The 25,177-nt window shown below is 46.3% G+C and overlaps 1 protein-coding gene across 1 annotated transcript in view; it reads left to right on the forward strand.

Annotated features, from left to right (window-relative positions):
* The first annotated feature begins 11,108 nt into the window (after positions 1–11,108).
* The window catches only part of IL1RAP (interleukin 1 receptor accessory protein), a 31,173-nt gene continuing 17,104 nt past the window's right edge, over positions 11,109–25,177 (forward strand). The window contains exons 1-3 of the mRNA XM_074153738.1: positions 11,109–11,175; positions 22,695–22,980; positions 23,741–23,933. Coding sequence (XP_074009839.1) covers positions 11,109–11,175; positions 22,695–22,980; positions 23,741–23,933 — 546 coding nt within the window. The remainder of the gene's footprint in view (positions 11,176–22,694; positions 22,981–23,740; positions 23,934–25,177) is intronic.

A 25,177-nucleotide genomic window follows, 5' to 3' on the forward strand; every position in this document is an offset into this window, starting at 1 on the left:
TTTTTCTGCCTGTGATTTCTGGTTATAGTTGCCTGCCTTTATCATTTTACCTTTTGTCCTAGATGTAAATAAAGAGCTAATTACGGTTAATCTCAGTGCAAGGGAATGAAATTTTTAAAGAGTGAAAAATAACTCCCATCTGTTAGATTTTCGGTAGTGTTTTGGGGTTTGCCTCCTACTCGGAAGGAAGCCAAAACTTATCTTGCTCAATTTAAAGTTTTCCTTGCAATATTTAAACTGGATTTTTAATCATTTAAAAAACAAACAGAAATGGAAATAGCTTTTCAAATTATGTTTGGCCATTTTCTTAATGTGCTGGTTGCTAAAACCTGAAGAGCTCTGTCATATTCCTACTGAAATGAGTTGAAATCCCACTACCAAATTCTATAGGAACAGGTTTGAGATGTTATTCTGGAAAAGCATCTATTTTTCATAGTAGTATATTGCATTTCTGTGTTTCCTGCCTCCTGGGACTTCATGTGCCCAGCCGATCAGCCCCAAAATGACTTGTTCCAGGGGAACTGCTGCTTAAGTGGTTACTATTTAAGACAGGCTCAAACCCTAAGTTTTCTGTGGTGGGTATGTGGTACATTTAGCCCCATCAGCTCCGGTGACTGCTGAGCTCAGGGAATTAATCTATACTTTGCAGTCATATGTTATCTTTCATCTCAGCCTCTCTAAGCACTTTAGAGACATTAGGATGCGCAGCTGTGGTGCGAGGTGGGTAGAGGCTGTTATAAAAGTGGCTGGGGAAACAGAGGCACAGATTTCAGAAACCTCTACTGATGCGCTCAGTTCAGGGGACAGCCGTTTATAAGCTCTCTGATGCCTAATTATCAGGGAGGCGCCACGATTTTTCATATGCTGCAGTTGGTGATTGATGCCTCTGTAGGTTTCACGTAGATTAACCAGAAACTCATGTTGCTACCCTAAACTAGTAGACTGTTTTAAAATCCTCAACCTTAGACACTTACAGGAGCATAGTAAATGGCAGTGGCAGGAGCCCAAATTCCTAGTTATTTTTTTCTGAGCTTAGCCCTATTGCAGAAAGCAAGTCTCTCAAGGAACCAAAAGTAAAACAACCTCATGTCCATCCCACCATAACATCCAGGGTCCCACCTACATAAATTTATCAGCAATCTGTTGATTCAAAGCTCTGGAATCTGTAGAAAATACTTATTCTGACAGTAAGAGCCGTACAAATTCACTCTAATACAAATAATTGGATTTGTTCTGTTGAGAAATAGCTGCCTCCCCCCTCCTCCTTCAAACACAGACTACTCCCAGCCCTTGTTTATAAGGAGGGATCCGGATAACGGGAGGAGGATGTATGTGTTACTGCCCAGCATGATAACGTTGGCAGGCTGTGGAGGGCTTGTAGGGCACCCAACCTCTTTGAATGAGCATAGATGTGCTGCTGGATCCCAAAACATGTTACTCTTGCAAATTGTGCTGGTTGCAGTTGAGCCAGACAGGGCTGATGTGTTGGAATGACTGAAGAACGTGGCAAAACTCAGACTCCACTGGAGTAGCATCCCCATGGACTAGATTGTCTTTCCCCCTCAACCATTTTCCTGCAGAAATAGCGGCAGCCTCAGTGAATTTACCTTTCTCCACCTTCCTTGTTCTCTTTCATGTTGCTGTGTGGACTTTAGGGAGACTTTGTTTAATTCTAGCTCCTCGGAAAATTGTACACACAGGCACCCCTAACCTGAGGCCATGGAGAGGTGGAAATCCTTTTCTCCAGGTTTATTGTGTCCTCCTCTTCTCTTGTTGTACAGGGGAGCTGTATCTTGGCATTTCAGTCCTGCTGAATAACCCTGGGTTAACCCTGGCTACCCAGGAAGGCAATGTTTTCCTCTTTCTAAGCCTTTTTTTTCCCCCTTGTCTGCCAGATGCAATGGCACTGTAGTTGTTGACAAGAAGCGTTAAAGAGCAAGAAGGAAACTCAACCCAACTTTCCAAAGACACTCAGTGATTGCTTCCTCTCAATGCCAAGAGGTGAGCCAGCCCAGGGCTAGGGTCAGTGCGGATTTGAGAGTATGAAGGCATCCATTTCCTGAAATTGAAAGTGCTCAGAAATTAAAATTTTGGAGACTTTTCAGATTTTTGGCCCTTTGCAGCAGGGTTTTAACACATATCAGTATTTCCTCCTGTCACTGCTCCTTGTAGCCTTTGGAAATGTCAGCAGCGCATATATTGCCTTTTGTTTGTCATTCAGCAGGAGAAATGAATTCATTGCCCTCATGAGATCAATCATATTCTCCCCAAATAATTAATATTGATGCCAATCACAGCATACACCTGCCTGCAGCTCTCTCTCAGCCTTCACACTGTGTAGGTGCTGTGGGTCACAGAGCAGATCTTCTCGCAGGAGGCTCCTGGACTTGAAAATTTAGGGTGCCATTGTCTGAAGGTTGAATTTAGAGCTGCGCTGATGGGGTCAGTGCAGGCAGAGCCCGAGCAAGTTCCCTGCAATGGCACAACCTAATATTTGCAGAAGGACATGTTAAAGACATGGGGGCAAATGCGATACACATGTCATGGGAAGGATTGTCTCACTCTGTTTCTCTTTTCCTCTGTTTCTGTATGTGCTCAGATTTTTCTAGTCCCCTTTGCTGAGTGCAGCTGTAGCGTGTTGACCAGGAAGAGGCAGATGAAAGTTGCTGTGGTAGTCACCAGGAGGACCGAGTGGGTGGGATGGGAATGTGGAGGCCCATGGGAAGGCTGGAAGGACCTCTGGAGAACTGCTTGTGATTGGGGTGTTGTCCTGGGAGAGGTAGGTGGCTCCTGGGCTTTTAGTGCCTTTGCTGTTCCTTTTTCTATAGCTTTAAGTTCTGCTGTGGATTGATGTGTAAAGCACACTTACAGAGCAGCCTGTCTGAGCTGGAGAAGAGAGAATGAAGCATCTTCACATCTTATTCTTGTTTGCTTTTTTTCTTATAAGGCTAAATGTGATTAAATTAACATGATTAATATAAGTTCCAGGTGCGGAAACACTGTGTGGCTCAAGCTTGAAAGAGAAAAGATCAGCTGATTTGCCTTTACCCTTGAATAAGTTGCTTATTCCAGGGTACTTCGAGTCACTTGAGGAAATCCTCCTCTTACTCCACAGGGAGAACTGGAGATCAGGTCTTCACCGCTGGCAACAGCACCGGTAGACCTGCCAGTGGTGCTGGAGACATTGCGATCTGCCTGGGGATTTTGTGGCAATGGCACAGTGAAAGAGATACTTGGAAAGGCAAATGAAACACAGTGATGTTGTGCTCTGGAGCATGGTGGTGCTTGGAGGCTTTCTGCCTGCTGTGTCCCTCTCTGGGGGAAGAAAAAAGGGAAGATGTTGGTTGAATATAGAGCATCCATCCTGGGAATCCGGTCTGCAAACACTGAGGGCTATTCGGAGTGGAGATAAAGTGAAAAAGCAGGTATGTGGCTAGCAGCAAGGGCTTGAACTTAAGAAAAGAAACTCTCAGAGTGTTTTTTGAGACTGAGAGCCTGTTGCAGCTAGTGCTCAGCAGAGCTGGGTGCAGCCCCTGTTGCAAGGTCGGGGATGTGTAGCTGGGCTGCAGAGCACTGGCTGTGCCAGGCTGGGCTTGTGAGGAGACACCTCACCTGGGAAAGCTGCTTTGGGGTTCAAGGGTCCCAGGCTGGTCCTGTGAAAGGCGTTAAGCTGAGCTGATAAACCTACTTGAGTCTGCATCGTATTCTCTGGGTTTAGAGACTTGGGCTGAGCTGCCTTGGTGTTGCAGCTGTGCAATCTGTTGCACAGTGTGGACATGCTGTGATGTCCACAGAGACAGTGGAATAACCTCTTAGGGAAGGCAGTGGAATTACTTACATCTAAAAGCCATTTAAAAGGTCAGGAGGCAGAACGTATAAATTAAATGCTCATTCTCAGATGTCTCCATGTGCTCCATGAGACCTATTCAGGAGTCTTCCAGCGAGGGAGGAAAATCATTCTGGATTCCTTAAGTCTCCTCAGGTCTTTGAGCCACATTGGTTGCAGACTTCTTTTTTCTTTTTCATTTTTTTTCTGTGCAAAGATTAGTTTGTCAGTTTATTTTCTGGTAGCACGATACGTGGGTATTTCTCAGAGCTCTCCTTTCACTATAACATCACCATCCAAAATAGAAGCATTGTGTCTGGCTTCACGGAAGGTCTCAGCTCTCTTTGAAGCTCTGTTGGAAGCTTTTCATTCCCTGGCTATTCAGACTTAAAAAATAGACTATCTTGGCTGGATACCTTTTGCTTGAGCGCAGAAGTGCTCTTGTAGATTGGTGTTTGAACTGCTCGCTGGCCAGCGTGTATGCATTTGTAATCCGTGCTGTTTGATTTCATAACTGTGGCTCAACCTGCCCCTCTTCAGCCCACTCCACAGGTCTCTTGGTGATAGTCCCAGCTGTTTATTTGTCTTGTCCAGGTGTGCATATATTTTGGAGAGGTGGCGGGTTATTGAGCTCGTTTATTTTAAATGTATGAAATGCAGCATGCTCTGCCTGCTAAACAGCTGCCAGAGTATAATCAGTGGCACCCTGGGCTCCAGCAGAGCAGTGCGCAAGATCTGTAGCATTTGTGCTTTGCCAAGACCTGAGAGGACCCCAGGAGAACTGAAAAGGGAAGGAGGGGATGCTGACTTTCTTCAGATACATTTTCAAGCCATCCATACTTCCCTCCATGTGTCTAGATTGCACTTTTTTCCTTTTCTCTTGAGAGGGGGAGAAATAGCTTCTTCCTCTGAATTCTGGTTATTAGTGCTAAATCTGTTGAGCCAAAAGGCTGCCAGGAGTTGCTATCTAAATGCCAATAGTGGATCACAAATTCCCTGCCTGGCAATCGCCTCTGTGTCCCAAACATTGGCACTGGCAGAGGCAAATCTTGCACTACCAAGGAAGCTCCCAGAAATGACTCACTGTTAATGAACGTCTCCCTGCTTTTCCCTGAGCCTCTGAGCTCGAGGTGGGGCTGCTGCCTGCTCTGCCAACGGGAGCTCTTGGTACTCTGTGAAGGTCAGCTTTGCTCCTGCAGTTTGCACTGCTGTGTTCAAGGAGAAATAGCTTGGGACCACCTCCCAGGGTGAGCCTGGAGTGACATGTTGGGGATTTAGTAAAAAGTAATTATTAAAAAGCCAGCAGACTGCAGCCCTTGGCCTGGATGTGCAGCGTAAGAGGCCAGGGAGAGGCAGTGGTGGGTGACAGGCAATGGAATCACCTTGGATGCTGGCAAAGGGCTGGCTGAGCCGCTGACTGAGAAGACTGTTTCCAGATTCTTTTTATTTATTTATTTATTTATTTATTTTTAAATTCTTCTGGGTACCTGGTAGACCTGGGTGTAAAGCTGCATGTGAGCACTATAGCTCCCCAGCGCCAAGAGCCAGTGCTTCCAGGTTCTGTATGATGTGAGCCAGCTCTGGCCAAGGAAGACAGAAGATGCTTTGTGCCAGAGATGGAGGAGACCTCTCACCAGGGCAACTTTCCACCTGACAACCACTGGTTGTTTTGTTTTGTTTTTCCTCCTCTGCAAAAGCAGGTGTCTAATATTTGCTGTGACTCTAGCTGAAGAAAAAGTTTCAGTCTGCTCAAATCTAAATGTTTCCTTTGGTTCTGATGATATAAATTACTTCTATAATAGAAACATTTCAGAACAAAATCCTTTCAGCCCACTCTGTTGTCAGGCATGTGGTAGCCTGGTGAGTGCAGCTACCCTGGGAAAAGTGGGGCTTCAGCATCGATCTCACAGGTCCCTGCAAGGGATGTCACCATTATATGTGCTGATTGGGTTGCACTGACCGCTCCATGGTATCCCTGACTGAGGGCCAGGCTTCAGCCCTGGTTGATTCCTGCTGAAACGTTCCTGGCTATTAAGGAGCTGCTGCCAAGACAAATTGGGCTCCCTGCCCTTAGGAGAGATGCGAATGTTTTCCCGAGGATAGCGTTGGAGTCCTTTGTTGGTCAGTGTGCCTGCGTTTGAAGTGATGAGTGTGGCGTAGCGTGCATGAGAGCAGGGAAAGTGCTCTCAGCTGCTTATGGCGTTCATCACCGAATTGCTGCTTGTTTCCTCCCCATTCTGTTCCTGGAAGCTGTCTGGGAAGGACAATTTTAATGAATGTGCCAATTCCTCCTGGGGAGAAAAGGCTGGACTTCTGAAACCCGTTGCCTGCCTTTCTACCCACATCTCCGGAGATTCTAGTGTAATGTTGGGTTGCTTGGGGGGGGCTGCCACAGGACCAGCCAGCTCGCTGCAGGAGTGGCTCTGCTTCGGGCAGGGACATGAGTGGAAACGCCGATGCTGCAGCAAAGGGTGGTGCCGTGTGTTGCCCAAATGGCCTCCGGAGGAGAGGCAGGGTCGGAGAGACGCTGCGCAAATCCCAGCTAAGTGGCACCCAGATGGTTTATGCTACAGTAATTCCCCCCTTTGTCTGACTTACTCCTGCATACACTGAAAAGCAAAAGTGTTTCCTGGAGGGCTGAAGGGCCTCTTCCCACTTTCCATTAGTGTTTTTGCTATTGCTTTTCTGCAGCTGCTCTTGCAGGCTGCCCTTTGTCTGCCTTTTGGATTCTTTGAGTTTACTTGGACTGTGCATCTATTTTCCCCATAAGAAAACCCAGCAAACTCATCGAGCAGCCTTCCCCAGTGCTGCTGCACGATGTTGTAGGGACCCAGGGCTCGTGGGTATGCAGTGATGCGGGAGCAGAGGAGCTGTGCCCCTCTCCTGAGAACCAGCCAGCTCAACAGCCTTTCAGCCCCTAGTCCATGAGGTGTTGAAGCAAAGCATTTCCTAAGCTAGCCTGCCCTGGTTTTGCCAGCCTTCCTGTGTCTGCATCCCTTTTTCTGGGGCCAGTCTTGCACTCTGAAATGCTTTTGACTCAGAGGGGCTTAGGACAGAATTACAGAAGGAAAATAATATGTAAAACCTGCTCTGGCCGGTGTTATTTTTTGCTTCTTTCTGAAACAGCTTTATTTTAAATGCCCTTTCAGCCAGAGCACTTAGTGGCAAAGTTTTGAAGGGTGTTTTTGTTCTGTGTGCTGTGGTATGACTTTTCAGTGAAAAGCAAAAAACCTGTCAGCTCTCTCTGGGTGTCTGGTGTTAGGAGGGACAAAGGCATTTTCTTGGAAAATGCATCATTGTTCTGTAGAATTGGTACAATGTCTTTGAGAATAGGTGTACAGTAGTTACTTTGAGTGCAGCTCCCTTCGTTAATTATTTGACATCTGTCTTGGGTTTTATAATCATTTGGAAAATGCGTAGGCTTTGCGGGGTCCATGCTGCTAAAGGCAGGAGTGAACTAAGTCTATTTGGGAAGGGTGTTTTCTATGATAATATTAATGTGTTTGGGTTTTTTTTTATCCTAACATAAAGGCTGCTTCTGGCCAGTATCAAATGAAAAAACAAACCTTTCTACCACCTCTGCCTTTAAGAACAGGAGACACCTCCATGACTGTGTCCCCCTCTACCCTGCTTTTGTTTGCTCCCCAGTAGACAGAAGGTGGAAGTTTGAAGAAAATGCTTAGCAATGACAAGGGAACACTTTCTGATTTGAAACAAAATGAACATTTCAAGTAAGTTCCTTGAAAAATAATAATAATTCTAGCAACAGCAGTGACGGATCGTTTTCTCTAACCACTCTATGAATTATTATTATTAAAATGTTAATTCATGGAGACGTTAAGAACACCTCAGAGTATATTGGTCTTGTGAGACGTTCCTGGAAGTGCTGAGGATGTATTGGAGCTCTCCAGGCTTCTTCTGCCTGCTACAGTTGCCTGCTTTTTAGCTGTGGTATGAATTCTGAGCTGGTATGCTCTTTTGCTCACGGGTTTTATTCCTGGCTCCCTTCAGCGTTTGCTTTTTGTTTCATTTGCTTGTGTACTAAAGGTGAGGTCTGTTACCTTTTTGGGTGGACGCAGTTGGGTGAACCCCTCTTGCTGCAGCCTGGGGTTTGCACTCTCTGACCTCCGGCTCCTTGGGTTGCAGCCGGAGATGCTGGTGTTTCAGCGCAGAGGTACCGAATTGTGCAAGAAGTTGAGTAGACGCAGCTGGAATTGCGTCATACACGGGCAGAATGGCAACATGCTTTCTGATGTGACAAAACAAAGAAGCAAGTTGCTGGAAAGGGCTGAGAAAACTCTTCTGTGCCTGGCAAGACCCGGGTGGGTTGTAGTGCTGGGGCGTCAGGTTCTAACGGCATTGCGAAACCCACCCTCTCTCTCTGCCGCTGACTGGGTGCAATGGCGTCACCGGTGGAATCGTGTTGTCCTTTCCAAAATGGGAGGAGATGGTGACATTGCATGACCACAGGACTGCTGTGGGAAGACCTTTCTCTTTGGGTTGTATCACAGATTTCAGGCCATTTAAAGCAAAACATCACAGTGCTAGCAGCACTAGTACACAAGAGCTGGTCCCTGCACTGTGTTAGTAGTACAAACCATCAGATACTGTGGTATCAATTGATTATTTTTTTTTTTCTGTTTTTTTAAATAATCACGTGCCACAGGAACAGAGCTGACTGTAGAAGCCATCCTGCCCTACAGTCCTCTTTATCTTCTTGGCTGTGTGTGTGAGCTCTCCATTTCTTTCCTAAGGGGGCAGAATCTTCTCCCTTCATCTCAGCTGGCAGGTGCTGGCGTGGTCAGGACACCCAGGAGGCTGTGATGCCTCCCCACAACCAGTGACTCCATGCATGTGCCTTCCATGGCCCCTTGTATTTTGTGCAGTGTGAGAGCAGCCAGGACTGTGGTCAACTGAGTCCTATTCCCATAATGGAGAAATTGCTGTAATCTGACAGGCTCTGTGTCCGTCTGTCTCCACTGATAAGATCTCTAGAGAGCCTGGAATGAACCAGAAGTAAATCACACTGTGCAGGGACGCTTCTTTCTTGCTCTAGCCAGCTATAAAATCTGATTTTTCCTACTAGCAGGCAGAACATGGAAATCTTAGATACCTTGCTTGTGCGAACGGTGACCTGGTGGCTCTTTGAGATAGTTGAAAGAAGCATGTTCCTATGAGCATAGTTAATGGATGTAAATATTAGCTCGCTGCAGGGTTCATGTATCACTGAGTGAAACGTAGTAGTTTATTTTGGCCTCGGGCCACATAAACGGCCTTGCTCTAAACGAGGGAAACTCATCCAAAGTCAGTAGTTGTTCCTGCTTGCTTCAGGGCTGAATTCAGGCTGATTTGTGCAAAATGCAGGAGAGAATCACTGGAAAATAAGGGTGAGTCAGGACACACTTGTGCATTTATCTAATGACAAATGTGAGTGAACCATGAGGGGACCTTTATTGTGGGAATGATCCCCCTCACTGTTTACACTCCCTGTCTTCCAGCATCTGAATTTCCAAAAGTTCCTAAATTCCCCCCAGAAGTGCAGCATGTTGGTTCTGTCTGTCCAACCTGATGGCATAAAGATGTTTTATCTTTCTTCAGCATTTCAAGAAGGGAGGAGTACTTAGTTTTGTTTCCTCCCTATGGAGTCAAGTGACATTGGGAGCTGGTTGTAGCCGGTGGTAGAGGAGGATTTGATTAGCAGCTGGCATTTTAGTTTGGATGAAGGAGGTAGCATACAACCAGCCCTCTCAGCAGGACCCCAGGGAAGAAAGCTCACCACCTTCCCATCTTCCCTTCTGCTTCTGAAGGCCTTATGGCTTCCGAGGCAGTCTGCAGTCCTTCACATGGACCATGCGGGGAAGAGCAGGCTTGCTCTGGATTTCCTTTGTCTTTCTGAGATGAGCCCAGCAGAGGGAAAGCATTGTACAAAGGCTTTTCAGATGCAGGCATTGAAAAGGAAGGATTCAATATCCGCTGCTGGATTTCAAGTAGTACAGTTCACACATCCCATTCTTGTTAATCTCTGCAATCTTAGGTGCTCTCTGCTTATGCTCAAAGCCCTTCTGCTGTCTGTGTATATTATGGACAGGTTTATGAGGGACATGTTTAAGGGAGCTCTGTGGCTTCTCTCCCCACCCTTTTAGCCCACCCTGATAGAGCAGGTTTCCCTGTCATCTCATGAGCGTGCTCCTGACAGTATCACCATGCTCATTACCGCGTCTGCCCGGCAGAGCTGAGATGCTTTGATGAAGTTCAGCCTTTTAACCATCTCTTCTCCCTCTGTGATCTGACAGCACCCAGGAATATCAAATGCAACCTTCGGCCCATTAATGAGAGCATCTAGTAAATGTCAGCTTTCATGACTACCAGCTTATAAGTTGCATCCTGGAAAACCTAGAAACACAGGGAAATTTAATTCTAGTGCGGGAGCAGTTCTGAGAGCTGAATGCCAGATACTGGGACAGGCAGCAAGTGAAACTCTGGCAGTGTACATTTATCTCAAATTACAGGAAATTGTGCTCTGCAGCAGGAATAGAGAAGTCTGGGATTGTTTTCTGCCTATCAGTGCTGCTTTGAAAGTATAAACCTTTGTTCAGATAATTTCCAAAAAGTGTACAGACCTGGCACTTGTTTACTCCTGTGAGGTGGCTGTTCCAAGGAGTGTTTGACTGGAAAAGGCTGGAGCCTCGTCCTGCCTTGACCTGCCTGCAGGAATGGGGTGAAGCAGTCCAGACTGGCAGCCGGCCTCTTCGCAGGTCACCAGCCAGCAGACCTTGCAAATTTGGACTGCACCGGCGTGGTTGTCATGCCAAACTCTGATACGTGTTCAGTGCAAATGTGCTTCAGCCACCTCTTACCATCGCCAGTGCCTTCTGCACTCATTCTTAGAAACAAGCATGTGCACTGGCAGAATGACATCTTGGCAAAGGACCTTTTAGTGGTTTGGGAGTCAAAGCTTGGGATTTCTAGCCTACAAGCATCTACCTTACTCCTTGTGCTCATGGACATAGACTATTCCAATGACTTAAGTCAATGAGCTCGGCTGCCATCTTCTGAGCCGTCACCTCCCAGGCTTGGAGAGCTCATGCAGCTGCCTGCAGGCAGGACAATGCTGCCATACAGATGCTTTTCTTAAGGAATCTTAATGAAATAAAAAAGAACATACCAGAATCATTGGGTGGGCAGAGGAATAAACGCATATACTCAGAGTTAAAAAAATTGCCTGCAGTGATGAAATATTGTAAAATAACCAGAAACTCTGCATCTGCTTTGTCTCAGCAGGATGAAGATGGTGGGTGCCCTGCTGGTTACGCTCTGGCTGTGCGTGGTCACCCTCGGCAGTGGCTCTGGTAAGGACGTGGCACGCGATGGGTCTGCCCGCTTTTCATGGGAAGAGCTGATCTGAAGCTGCATAGAGAAAACTGGCTGCAGTGATTTTTTTTTTTTTTAAGCATTTACAGTATTCCTGGATGAAATGGTCGGGAATAAAATACTTCAGTGAAATGCATGAACACGACGTTAGTTCTGTGTGGGTATTGTATAATGTTCATATATAGAGGCTATGAGCATGGTGTAAACCAGTGCAGAGGCAAATAGCAATAAGCAGCATCTCAACCTGAACGTGCTTTGTGAATTCAAGCTGCCCACTTGGTCAGTATTGTTATCCCCCTTCTGCCAGGGGCGAAACCAGGGCTCGGCACGTGGGACTGGCTTGTCACTGAGTTGCAAATGGGACCTGGGCTTGAACCTGAACTCTGCTATTCCTGGTTGGATCCGGAGGGGGTTGAAATTCTGGCTCTCGGATTCTGACTCATGCCTCAGCAATGCAAGGGGAGAGGGGAACTTCTTGAGTAAGAGGAGCTCTCGTACCCGTCTCACTGAGTCACTTTCCTGACAGGAAATATGTTGTCATGCTCGCAGCTCCTCTGGCACGCATTCAGCCCAGCTCTTGTGAAGAGGCAGATTGTGTGTGTCTCGGCTCTGGACTTCCTATTTGGGGGTGGAAGGAGACAGCATGATTTTCAGGAGGCGAGTGGAAAGGGGGAGGGAGGAAAGAACAGGCACTGGCTTTATAGGGGGAAATGTTCAGAAATAAGGGCTGTGCAGGGGATTGAGCGAGTCTCTCCATGAGCCCTTGCTCCTTTGTAGTGCTGGCAAAAAAGCAGTTATAATACCCTGCACAGATGAGCATCTCTTGTATCGTTGTCTCTTGGACCATGCTGAGTTTTCGGGGCCAGATTCACAACACGCACACCAGCAAGGTTCATCTCAGTGCAGGGCTCATTGCAGAGGCTGAAGGCTTGGGAAGCTTTTCTCCTTGGGTTGCCCGAGGGCTGCAGGCATACACAGTAGGGTGTAGCCTTCACTAGGAGATGTCCCATCCTGGTTAACGGAGGCCTGGTGGAACTGGTGAGCAATGGCGAAACAGCAAAGGAGAAAGCCAAGGAGACCTGAGCCACATATTCTAAGCCCAAGGTAGTAGGAGTGCCTGGGGAAGGAGGGACCCAGCAGCATGGGTTCCTGCTGCTCGCTGGGAAAATCCCTGCTTTGCGTGCACTTCTGGACGTGCTGTTCTGCTCTCCACCAACGCAATATCCTCCTCCTGCTGAGGCAGCGTTACAACACCCCACGTGCAGTCATCTTGGGCTTTTTCAGAAATGGGAGGGAGGTGCAATTGAATCAGGATTGCCCAGGAAACGTTAAAGCAACTCTAAAAGCTGAGGCTGCCAGCTGGGAGCCGTGAAATGAGCACCCTGGCTTTTGGGTCACACTGGCTCCTGCCAATTGACCTGGCAGAACCCTCCATGCATTTCTGTGAGGTATTTAGTGCTTTTTAAATATTCCTCCTTTAGCAGAGGTTTTCTGTACAGGATGGTTAGAGCCCTTGTAGAGTGCTGCCAGAATATAAGTGTCAAAGGGTGACGTATGGGATGCATAATCAGTTAAAATATATTTCTTCTGCAAATCCACTGTAGTGTATGCATTTAATTTTCTGCAGATCCGTGGCTGACAGACCCACTCTTCAGTTCAGAGCTCCCTTTTTGTTCCATGGACATCATAAACCACTTTGGGCTGTCAAAATGTCGTTTGTGACTTATGACGGGCTTGGATGGCTGTTTGTACTTGGATGGAGGGGCAGCCGTCTGTTCAGCCCTCTGTTACACTGCGGGGTTTCCTGGGACTGGCACCAAAAGGCAACCGGAGCTCATCTCACCCTTGAAAAGTCGTAAATACAGAGCAGTGTGGGAGACCGGACATACTCTGATAATGTTACAGCATTTGGGCTTGCTTTTTTTTCCTGGAGCGGGGAGCGTAGGTGGGGGGAGCAGAGCAGAGGTTATCCAGCATGGATGCAGAAGGGCTGTGCACAGTCTGCAGCTGCCCCAGTGGTCTCCTAACATCAAGCGAGGCCATGCAGATGGGTAGCTCTCACTGAGGAACCTGGTTCCTGGAATATTTAAGACGTGTAACTTGGTAGGGATTTGTCATTTCAGCTAGATCTTTTTCTGTGCTTTGCTGTAATAGCCATGTAATGCTGTATTGTTGGGACCAGCGCTTCCTCCAGCCCAGGCTGGCAGGGGGCTGGGGAAAGCTGGAGGCAGGGGCAGGAATCCTGTTGTGGTTTGCTACCGCTTTTCCTGCCTGATTCTGCAGCCCTTCCCAAGGGAGCAGTGTGGTCAATAACACTGACTGGGCACTGCCCGGCTCTGCGGAGTCCCAAGCTCTCTGAGCTTAGAGGGGATGAGGAGCCAACATTTATTAAATTTCAGCTATAAAACACCAGCACCGCTCCGGCTGTAATGCAGATGGCCTTTCCATCCAGTTCAGCCAGTGTGGCTGACAGTCTCCCTGGCAGCGTGTCAGAAAGTTTCAGCACTGTACTTCACCCTATGTCTTTCTTACTTCCCCCCCAAATTTTGCCAACAGCAGTGTGGCTCTAAACATGTGTTCTTTGGGCTCTGCTGTGTAGGGAGGCTGGTGCTGAAACAAAATCATTTGCTGAAAGGGAGCCGCAAGCTAGAAGAGGAAAAAAATGTGATCTGAGTAGTGTAGAGTAAAAGACTTGGGAGTCTGAGACTGAATTTGTGCTTGAGTTTGCTATTCGTTCATGCCGCATGTGTGGGCAAATCTCTTCTGGACTTCAGAATATACATGACCTGCAGTGCCTGGGTTTGAATTCTTTACTTGTGACCTTTGGGATGTTGTTTGCGATGGTACTTGGGGTCTTCTGCTTTCCTCACCTCAGCAAGCCATCCTTAGATCTCTGTGCTTGTGTTGTAGGATGCTTAATGAACTCAGGTGCTCTGATATCCAGAGAAGGACAGCAAAAGCCGATGAACCCAGTTTTTGTCTTACAGTGATTTTTCTTTTGGCCCTACTGAAGTCATATAAATATACACTGGCTTAAAAGAGATGAAAAACCAGTCAGACAAAGAACATAACAACCAGTATGAATATGGAATAACGTTATCTTCTTGTTTCCAAACAAAGCTGGCCTATGTTAGATACCGACTTATTTAAAGATGTAGTTGTTATTGTGCTCTTTGTTCCATTTTTCTCTCTCTGCTAACCAGGCTACTCTTTCGTTCTCCGAGAGCTCCCAGCTTTTGCAGGGCAAGGGCTGGGGAGAGGATCGTGGTTAGGAATATTGTCTTGGGGGATTAGAAAAGCAGAAGTATATTGCTGCCAGGAGAGAAGGAGCAGTCTCATGCTGATTATCTAAAAGACCCGCCTAGCATGAACAGGTAACTGCTGTGCATAAATAGCCCTTTGGTGGGAGGAAACAACATGTTTGCGTAGGAAACTGCTCTGACATCTCCCTTGGGGGCTATCAGACAGGCTGCGTAGTAGGATGAGCACAGGACTGGGGCCAGCTTCTGCCCAGAGTGACACCCCAGCATGGCAGGCAGTGGCTGTAAGGCAGCCAGAAGCCTCTACCTTGGGAGTTTTATTTTGGCCTTTGCTGTTATTTGCTGAATTGCGAGAATGTCTCTTACACTATCCCATACCAGAGGCTCTCAGGCACTAGTTTTGTCCCCTCTGAAGTCAGCTTCAAAGTGGCAGATGTCACCAGTGCTTCTGGATTCAGGTGGTGGCTGGAGCAGTGAAGTTCTGACCGCAGCAAGCCAGAAACTGAGGTCAGGCTTCAGAGGTCAGAGCTGCCACCTGCACCATCTCTTCTGAGTGCTGGTCTGCACTGTGTGTCTCTCTCACGCTTAGCAGAGAGGCAGAGTAGTTACTTATGGCCAGGGGAAATTTGCAGATTAATAAATTACTGTCTGTAAAACACTTTGAAGATGGAAAGCCCTGTGCAGCTCCTCAGGATTATTACTATATAGCTCTTATTCTACTGATGGGTTCCAGTGGCCTTATTTTCCTTATGATTTGAGACAGGCCCAGGAGCTGAGAAGCTTATTTTAGTGTGTAAAGTCAAAAGAAAAATAGATTAAACTGCATTATTGTTTTCTAAAGAGACTAAATCCCTCCCCCATCATCTTCTCCTGGGATTTCCTGACTTCCTCCTACTCTTCCAATCTCAGCTTCTTGCTGTCCTAATTTAGGACATGATTTTATAACTATCCATACCCATCTGTGAGTTACTGTGGTTGTAGAAGTTTATGGCGCCTGGGGGCTTGTGAAGTTATTCAACACTGAGGGTGTTGAAAGGTGCATAGCCGTGAAGTGGATGGAGATAAAACCTGCAGAGCAGAGCTGGCCTGGGTGCAGGCGTGTAACCACAGCTGCCAGCCCCCCTCTGCACCAGCCAGAGTTGTGACCGCTGAGATGAGACCTCACGTCTGCTGCTTGTCAGCTGAGGAAATAGGTTGTGAGGGGTGAGTTTTGTGCAGGCGTCAATGTGATGTGACCCATCTGCATTGAAGTGCAGAAACGTGTAGATGAAAGCAGCCCGTTTTGGGTGTGTTGCTGATGGGATATTGGACCGTTGCTTTTGCTCCTCTGTGTGCATCAAATAGGGCATCGGGGGGACACTGGGGACCTGGCTCCTACCCTCCTTATCCATCATGTTCCCCTGCTGCAGCCACAGAGTTGTGTGCTCAGTCTCATACATTTTATTGCACCTTTTGGTGCATTTTACTGCCTGCTGCATTTTTTCAGTTCCCATCCTCATCCCAGGACAACTGCTGCAGTGGGGATTTTTATGCAGACATCCCTGTGGAGGTCTGGAAGGCAGTGCAGAATCATTGACAGTATTTTAAAGCAGGCAACAGAGATTCTGGCTACTTGCACTAAATAGGCTGTATGGGTTTAACTAAGCAAGCCCATGGGAGTCTGATGTCCCAGGCACACAGAAGAGCCCCTGCCAGCTTGACCACAGCTCTTTGGTGGTGCTAATTGGGTAAATATCCTTTTCATGCTGCCTCTTTTACAGATGATTTTGCAACGGGCCGTTCCATTTCCTCTCTCTGTCTCTCCTCCTGTGTTGCTCTGCTTTGCTTCACATGGCAATTTCCTCAATGAAGTGGGATGGAAAGTAGCTATTTGCTCCTTTTCTCCTTCAGGCTTTGAAACACCTCATACCCCTACCTTTATCATTTTGATCTCAATTTTAAAAAGAGCCTCCAGGAAAACATGTCAAGCTTGCTAGAGAAAACCGAATACTTTTTTTTTTTTGGCCCAGTTGCTGGAGGTAACCAAAATACTCTTTGCCACATGCAGGAAACACAGCTTTATGCCCAGGTAGAGAGTGAAGGCATGGAGCTCACTGTGGAGGAGTTTTAAAAGACAAACAACAGTTACCCCTTCCTGGGGTTACAGGCTGTGCTTGATTAGGTAAGGAAACTCTGACTCGGGAGCTATGGGGTCCCTTACAGAATCGTTATTTGGATGTTGTGCCTTGGCTGCTTCATCTGAAGTCAACAGAAGTTTATGCAGTCAGCTTGTTTTTTGTGAATTTGGCAGAGAGGCAGACCATCACACCTGTTTAAACTAGACTTTCAGGATCTAAAGTTAAACAACCACAATGTATAAGTGCTTTTGGAAATGATGAGTTGTTCTGCAACAGAAAGCCCTTTTCCGCCTTCCTTTCTTGCTTGTCCTATCTATTTAAATGATAAAAGTGGTTGTGTGGGGAGAGGGGGGAGAGAGAGAGAGAGAGAGACTCCATCCTCATGTGCAGCACTTCCATGGGGGCATCACAGCTCAGTGGCAACACAGGATGAATATGGTGAAACTTGAGAGAAGCATAAAACCGCGTCACTGGTGCCATCGCATCAGAACCGTGTGGATGGGGCTGGGCTGTGTGCTGTGGATTGGAGTCGGTCATGGGGAGGTTTGTCCCAGGGCCATTTCCACTTACTCTGTTGGAGAAGCTGTGGGAGGAAGGCAATGAGGTTATGACAGGCCCTTTTGATGACTGAAAGTCAGATTATAAATTCCAGCGGAGTTCGTGCAGCTTCCAGGCTGACCCTTCAAGGCAGCGTTGAACTACAACCAGTTTTTAGGCATTCTCTGACTGCTGTCGCTGCTGTGGAGGTAGCTGGAGCAAATGGTGAGAGCTGGCTGGTCTCTGTCGTTCCCACCAATTTCAGTGTGTTTGGGTCTGTACCTCTTCTCCAAGTCCAGGGAAGATGTTCTCATTTGTTTTGTTCCATGTTGTATGGTCAAATGGGATACAGACAACTTGGGAAACGCTGCCCTGCCACGCTGCCTAATTGCTCCGCTGCTCAGCAAAGTACAGAGCCAAGGGAGCATGGGGTGGTCTTGTGCTGGATGCGCGTGTGAAAGGAAAAACGCAGATGCTGTGGAAGAGTGGGTGCTCCTGGCACCGGTGTAAATGGGAAGCTCACCCACACATGGCTGCTGGCCACAGCTGGTACCTCCTATGCTCACAGCGTAGCTCCTCCATTCAGCCCAACTTCCTCTGCTTCCTTCTCATCAACTGCTGTGAGCCTGAATGAGGGTGGGGAAAATTATTTTTTTTTTGAGGTAGTAATGATTAATCCTCAGTTAATCACTTTGCGTGACCAGCCTTTTTTTTTTTTTTTGCCTCATTGGTGCTGATTCTTGCATTGAACTAACCACTGGCCTGGCTGCGCTCCCCGGGTGGAGGCTGACTCATATCAGCTTTGCTTTAAGATAATGCGGCAGGGGCGGCTGAAGAAAGTAGGAAGCTGTTGAGAGAGTGCAGCCCCATCGGATGCTGCTGCTGAAATGGTGTGGGGAAGAGGGCTCTGCCGTGTCATCCAACCGGCCCCATTGATGGCTTCGTGTCCTGCCGCTGCTGCACGGTCCTAGTCTGCATGCAAGGCAGGCCCCTTCCCAAAATTAGAGACGATTAAGACGGGCGCATCAATTTGGCAAATGGCTGGGTAATTTGTGCTGGCATGATAGATGGCCTCTCATAAGGATGGCTATTATTTCTTCACAGAAATTTTAACTAGGGGAAGCCTTTGTTTGTAGCCCCAGGGGAGGGAAGAGGTGAAGGTGGTGTGGAGCTGGTGAGTTTTGGTGGTCGAAAATTTTATTTTATTTTATTTTTAAATGGAGGTACTTTAAAATGACTGCCTAGAAATACCAAACTGTGGACAAAATAGGTCAGCATTTCTTGATGTGGCCTTACTGTGGCTTTTTGGTTTGTTTTTTTTTTTTTTTTTTTTTGATCTGTGGGTTAAGCTGTTTGCCTTTTCTTGAAAAATCCAAAATAATTGCACCAATTTCACTTCTGTTTTGACTGTGTGGGTGCTTGTAACGGGTGCTGCAGATGCATCTCTGGAGCATTTCAGGTGTGTGTATTCAGAGCTCTGTTCCCAAGGGGGTAAGTCAGTGCAATAAGTGAAAGGCTGGAAAAGTTTTCCAGAAACGTCTGGTTTCACCTTTATGTAGCTGAGCAACATCATTATTTTTTTATTTTCTCTCTCCCTTCATTTTCTACTTTACATCTGGAGAAGCCGCTTTCTTCAACTTTGTTTGGCTTCTGAGAAGGAGTCTGTTTTGGGGTACCTGGTGTTTAAGGGTGTTGTAGATTCAGATTCAGAAAGGGGACAGATCTGACTATTTCTGTAACAGGAGAGGTTTCTGTCCCTTGTATCAGTAGTAGAAACCCCTATGCGCACGGCTTGCAATGTACAGTCCAAGCACTTGGAGTTAACTTCGCCAGTTCACTCAGTTCCCAGTGTGCATCAAGGAGAAGCTGTAGCACAGCAACCCACTCTTTTCTTTATCTCAAGGCACATAAAATCAAGATGAGCATCCTCACCCTGACCTTTCTGTCTTGCGCTTTCTCTTCCAATGCTGGAGGTGGGTGTTTCCTTCTACCATGCAGCCTCCCTCCAGCCTGCATAATCCTTGTCCCTTTTTCCTAGCAGGGCTGTGGAAACAGGACCATTTTTTGCTTTTTTTTTCCTGCATTATCTGTCACAGGTAGGTATTATGGGTCACAGACTGCCCTGCTGTGTGATTACAGAGCACCCAGCAGTAAGAGGGGTCAGCCGAGGCATCTGCAGTACAGCTCATCGGTAATGAGAAAAAGATGGCTTCTTTCAAAAGTGTTTCGCAGGGGCATTTCTAGGAAGATGCATTTGTGGGATGGTGGATTTTTAGAGCAATTTATTGTATCCCTCTGTTATGTGTGTAGTGCTCCATTTGCTGCAGCGTGGAAGGGACCATGGAGCTGCATATAGCTCCCCCATCTCTTCGCTGGTTTCCATTTGTTACTGGACCTCTGAAGTCAGAGCATGAATGCTGATCCCGCTCGACTTAATCAGGACTTAATGCTCTTAATTCCAATGGCTGTTTTGTGCAGGAAACATTTCAAGAGAGAAGAAACTCTAGGCTTAGCCAGTGAAAACAAGTGTGAGTTGGTGCGAATGGGCACAGCACTGTAGAAGTTAGTGCTGTTTCTTACAATAAGAACTGGGTTCTTGCATCTTCTTTCTGCGGTGCCCCCTCAAATATTGTTATTGCAGTCAGGATATATCAATGTGTGTGTGTGTATATATATATTATTTTTTTTTTTCCATAATGGGAGCTGCTTTATGCCAGTGAGGTTCAGTGTGAAGTCATGATACTTTTCCCTCGGTGTTTTATGCGTGACGTAGGTCTCACTCCAGCCCATGGTGTTTCTGCTGTGGGTGACAGGTCGTGGCTTCGCTTCCTGAGCCCTGGGAGCCTGGCTTTGTCCTGGCAGCCAGGAGGAATCTTTGCCATCAGGGTGGCGAGCACAGCCTGCCATCTCAAGCTGTGCAGTTGTACCTGTGGTCTGTGGCGTAGCTGCTGGTTACCAGCATGGTGATGTCCTGTGTTCAGGGTTCAGCTCAGAGCACACAGCACCCCAAGGCAGGACATGTGTGGGGAGCCTTAGGACTAGCTGTTTGGTGTGACAGTGTTCCAGAAGTCAGGTGAATTAGCCAGCTCTGAGACAAAATCTTCAGCTACAGCTCTTACACTAAAGAACAATATCAGTTGCATCTTCTCCAGCCAAGAAGACAAGGCCTGTACATTGCTTTTGAGTAATCTAGGAAGAAAAAAAAATAAAATTGTTGTATTTATTTTCAATAACTCATTCGGGTGGAACAGGTAAGTAGTTTTACAATGCTGATTTATGAGCTATTGCAAAATGCAAGAGCTGCTCATGATTGCAAATTTCATTGATCTTGACTTCAAGAATTTCCGTGCTATAATGTTTCATATAGTTTTCTTCCTCTCCAGTCCTGCCATTTGAAGTAATAACGGCAATTTGCCTTTATGCAGCCCAAAAGGAGACACCAAAGTCAAGTGCTGGGAAGAGAACCCAGGTGTCCTGATGTACAGACCCAGGTCTGCCCCTTTCAGAGGGAAAAACAAATGCTTCCCTCCATGAATAGTAATTAGCGCTTTATCATGCAATTAGCAGGCAGTCTATGGCAGGCTCATTTGTCTCATTTACCACTCTATGGAAACTTGACCATGCCTAATACAGTACTTGATTTCACCAGCATAAAGCAGCGTACTGGTTCTCGTTGGCCTTGACCATGGTGGTGACTGTGTGCCATCCCATGGTATAAGGCTTTTAGTAGTGCTTTGAGCTTTCAAAATGAGCCTTGGCGCAGCTGGGCAGCTGTACTGGATGATGCTGTGCAGTTTTGAAAGAAATATCTGTATGTTTCTTAGATGATGAGCAATGGCACTCTCCAGCCATTTGGGTTTGGGCTTCCTATGAGCAAATACTCGTAGCTTCACTGCCTCTTCCTAGCCCAACTCATTCTCTTCCCTCCAGAAGTAGCACTGTGTCATACAGGTGTTTGGCATACCACCGGAGGAGCAGTGCCGTTTGCATTTACATTTATGTGTAAACCCACCAGAAAACATTTCTATTCTTCCTGGCCCAGATTCCTCCTCACTGTGACTAACCGTTGCTGAGCCACAGGAGTTAGCATTACTGCCTTTAAGCACTCTGGGCCTGTCTTCTCAAAGGTTTATCTCTTTGCTTTTTTTAATTAAGTATGAATTTGGGGCCAAGCTACATCCCACTGTCTATTTAAGGAAGATAAAATGCCAGAAATCCTGCTCTGGGCCTGTGAAGTCATTTCAGAAGAATTGGGCTCAAAGAGCATATTGTATTCTGTTTTTCCTCTCGGTCAGAGTTCTTCTAACATCTGCAAACCGGCGAGGCTTTGCCGTGTCGTCTCTGGTGTGCCTGTGATATGCTGAGACACTGTTCCCAGGGACCGCTGCAGGCAGCACACCCCTCTCCAACTCATTTTGGGCTCTCAGACGTCAGGCTGCCCTAGCTGATGCCCCCCGGCAGCTACAAGAGATGCTCTGGGAAGTGTGCCGTGCCACGCTCTGCCTCGTCAACTCAGGGAGACAGATGCAGTGACAGCAGCTTCTCCGTATGTGGTGCAGGCAGAGCAGGTTGCTCTCAGGTTTGCTGACACCCTGGCACCGTGCTTTGTTTGCACCAACTCCCTTCATGAGTGGGCATCCGGATGGGCAGGAGGAATGGAATGTAAAGGAGCTCTTGCAAAAGAAATAGGTTTTGACTGTGCTGTTTGTTCTGAAACTATTCACTAAGGACAAGAATAAATTAAAAAAAAAAAAAAAAAAGGCACTGAACAGCTTTTTTTTGTGCTTCCCAGTTTCTCTGTCAGCCTGAGTCTGCGGTGAGCCATGCAGCGCCTGTTGAACTGTGCTTGGGGAATGCACCCAAGGGCTGTCTGGGGATCCCCAAGATAACATACTACCACCTCCTCCATACTGCCTCTTCTGTCCCTCAGCCTGCTTTCCCAAACTTCACTATAAACAGTTGCTACATGTCATTTGTACTCTGTGTTATCATAGCATGCACAGGCGTTGTGTGAATCCATCACAGGAAAGACAGTCCTTGTTCCTAGAACCCACAGTCCAGCTGCTTCTGGCAGGAGCAATGGCCTATAGCTCTAAGGGAGGGTTGATATTTGCAGTCTTGGTTTGTTGGCCTTTTGGGTTTTTGTATTTTTTTTCTTTTTCTCCCAACACCTCTATTTCCATCCTCCTTATCACTGTGCATGGATGCTCACACACCTCTAGCATTGCTTTCATCCAAATTTTATCTTCCCACGCTGGTTATTTTTAGGGTTGAATTTTCTTGGAGCTCTCTAGGAAGCCTGGTGTTATGCAGGAATATCTTATCCTATCACATTGTCCTGATGGGGGATAAATAACTTGGAAGGAAGCGTACAAATGAAAGTAGAGGTTTTCAGGTTGTCTAGAAACGAACACAGTATTTGTGCTCTGCTTTAAAAAAAGCTCAGTTTGGCTTCACTGAGAACACAATATTTTTGCCTCTTACTTTAATGGGGACAGGACCAAGGGCTGTGGGGAACATGGGCAGAACTGTGTTTTTCCCACAGACTTGTAAGCTAAGGTACCTTGTTCTTTGTGGTTGCAGAACGCTGCGATGACTGGGGTGTGGACACCATGAAGCAGATCCAGATTTATGATGGGGAGCCTGCCAAGATCAAATGCCCACTTTTTGAGACCTTCTTGAAATACAACTACAGCACAGCCCATTCTGCTGGCCTAACCCTGATCTGGTACAGGATAGGGCAGGACCGGGATCTGGAGGAGCCCATTAATTTTCGTCTCCCAGACAATCACATCAGTAAGGAGAAAGACACCCTTTGGTTCTGGCCTGCGCTCCTCAATGACACTGGGAATTACACATGCATGCTCAGGTAGGTTTGTGCTGTGCAGCTTCTGTATGTCTTCAGCGTAACTGAAGGACTTTCATGGAAGTGGGAAAATTATGCTGTTAGCACCAGGTCTTTCTGTAGGGAGAAGACCATTTACATAAGCATTAATGGGAAAAGGATGTTACAATTATAAGACTGCTCAGTGCTGAGACAATTTACATCGTAATAATGCTTGGAGCCTTGCAAACATTAATGAACATGCCTCTCCTTTCTGGCTGTAAGTGTCCATGAAAATATTATTGCTGAGCCCATGGCAAAATCCACAGGCACTCACCATTAAGAAGCGATCTGTATGTCTAGAGTAAAAATAGCCTCAGATGCAGGGGTAATGTTTTGACTGCATGCTAATTTGGCAAAGATTCATGAAATTCAGACTTCTAGGAAATTAAAAGTGTCTCTAAGTGTGGTACAAAATGAACATAGCATCTGCTATGCACTGAGAACATGAGCTCTTTTTGATCTTCCTCATGTTGTCTCTTGTTCACTGTGTCTTTGACCCTATTATCCGCTTTATCAGCAGGGGAGTGGGTGCTGCTTGTTACTCATCTTTATAGGCTTTTCTGAACCAGTGTGGCCATCTCTGATGATGATTTCTTTCCCATTTATAAATGAGTCAACTAAGGCTGTATGTACCTTATCAGCGCTATGATGCTCGTTATTGCAGATGTGATTTTTATTTCATTCCACCGCTATAGGAGTAAACAAGTTTCAACTAATCAGCCCTATCCTCCTGTGTCCTTAGAAATACAACCTATTGCAGCAAAGTTGCTTTTCCCTTGGAGGTTGTTCCGAAAGACCAACACTCTTGTGTGAGCCATTCAATAAAACCTGTTGAGGAGATGTTCTATTTGGAGCACCCCAATGAGAAGATCATATGTCCAGATATTGACGGGTTTTACCCTCCTAGTGTAACACCAACTGTCAAGTGGTACTTGGTAAGAAGGACTTATTTGGGCGGTGGGGGAATACAGTGTTGTATCTGAAAAAGCAATAATTGGCATGAGAATCGTGGAGCTATGTTTCAGAACATCCCCAGTGATGAAGATGTTAATGAAGCTTTACTAATTTTAAGAGTATTGTTTCCATTGAGTTCAAGGGCAAAACTGCTCTTGGAAGGGAATTGACAGCTAACACTGAAACTTTTTTGACCAGCGGGCACAAGTGGAGAATATTCTAGCAGGGATTTAGGAACCTCAGGTCGGCTGCAGGCAGTATTCCTGACCTGCTGCGTGAGCCGGTCGCTATCCCTGTAAAGGAAACTGTGATTCATATTCCCTCTTCTATAAGAAAAAAACAAAACCAAAACAAACAACAACCAAACCACCTGCTCATGAAAATAGCATCCTTTCCAAAATCCTTTGAGGTCAGGAAATGAAGTAGTGCATTAAGCCTCTGCAAGAACCATGGGTGCCCTGTTTGACACAATTCAGCAAACCTCTTTTCTGAAGATGGAGACATCCCTACCCCACCCTCCTTACTGCTCTGATAATTAGGCTGTCTCCAGCCATCCTCAGGCTCTTGCCTACAGAATTACTGCTCAATTTTATTAAATTTTGACCTCAGTGTTTTTCTCTAGGTGGATGCCTTTAGTCAAGACAGAATAAGAATTCTCAGGGGATGTGCAGCCAGAGGGTTATGGGACTGAATTCTCTAACTACTTATAAAGCGCTTTTGGATTTCTAGATAGAAGGTTCTGTATGAGTGAATTTAGTAATAGAGTAAGTTGGCAACAAATATATCTGTTGATTTAAAAAAAATAATTAAAAAAAACCCATGCCTAAAGAAAAACCCAACTCTAAAACCCTTCAGGAAAAACTTACTTTAATATCCGAGAGGAGCAGTTTCACTCCAGAAGTTGAAATGCTTTACTTGTACCATTCATTAAAATTCACATCTCAACAATCAATTAGCAGAATGAAACAAAAAGCCCCATGGAAGTAATTTCTCAGGCAGCAAGTCATCCCATGCCTAATAAAAATCATTAAAAATGGTATATGACCCCTGTCTTATACTGCCCCATTAGGATGTATCTGATTTGGAAATGTACCATTCAGAAATAATTTCTTAGAAAATGTGCACATCTTTGGGTTTTATGACAATCAAGATATCATCTGCATAACCCCTTTCTGAAAAGGGATCCCTAGCTTGGTACTTGGCAGAGGTTTCCCGCCTTGCCTGA

Source organism: Numenius arquata, chromosome 9, assembly GCF_964106895.1.
Source record: "Numenius arquata chromosome 9, bNumArq3.hap1.1, whole genome shotgun sequence".
NCBI classification, from domain to species: Eukaryota; Metazoa; Chordata; class Aves; order Charadriiformes; family Scolopacidae; genus Numenius; species Numenius arquata.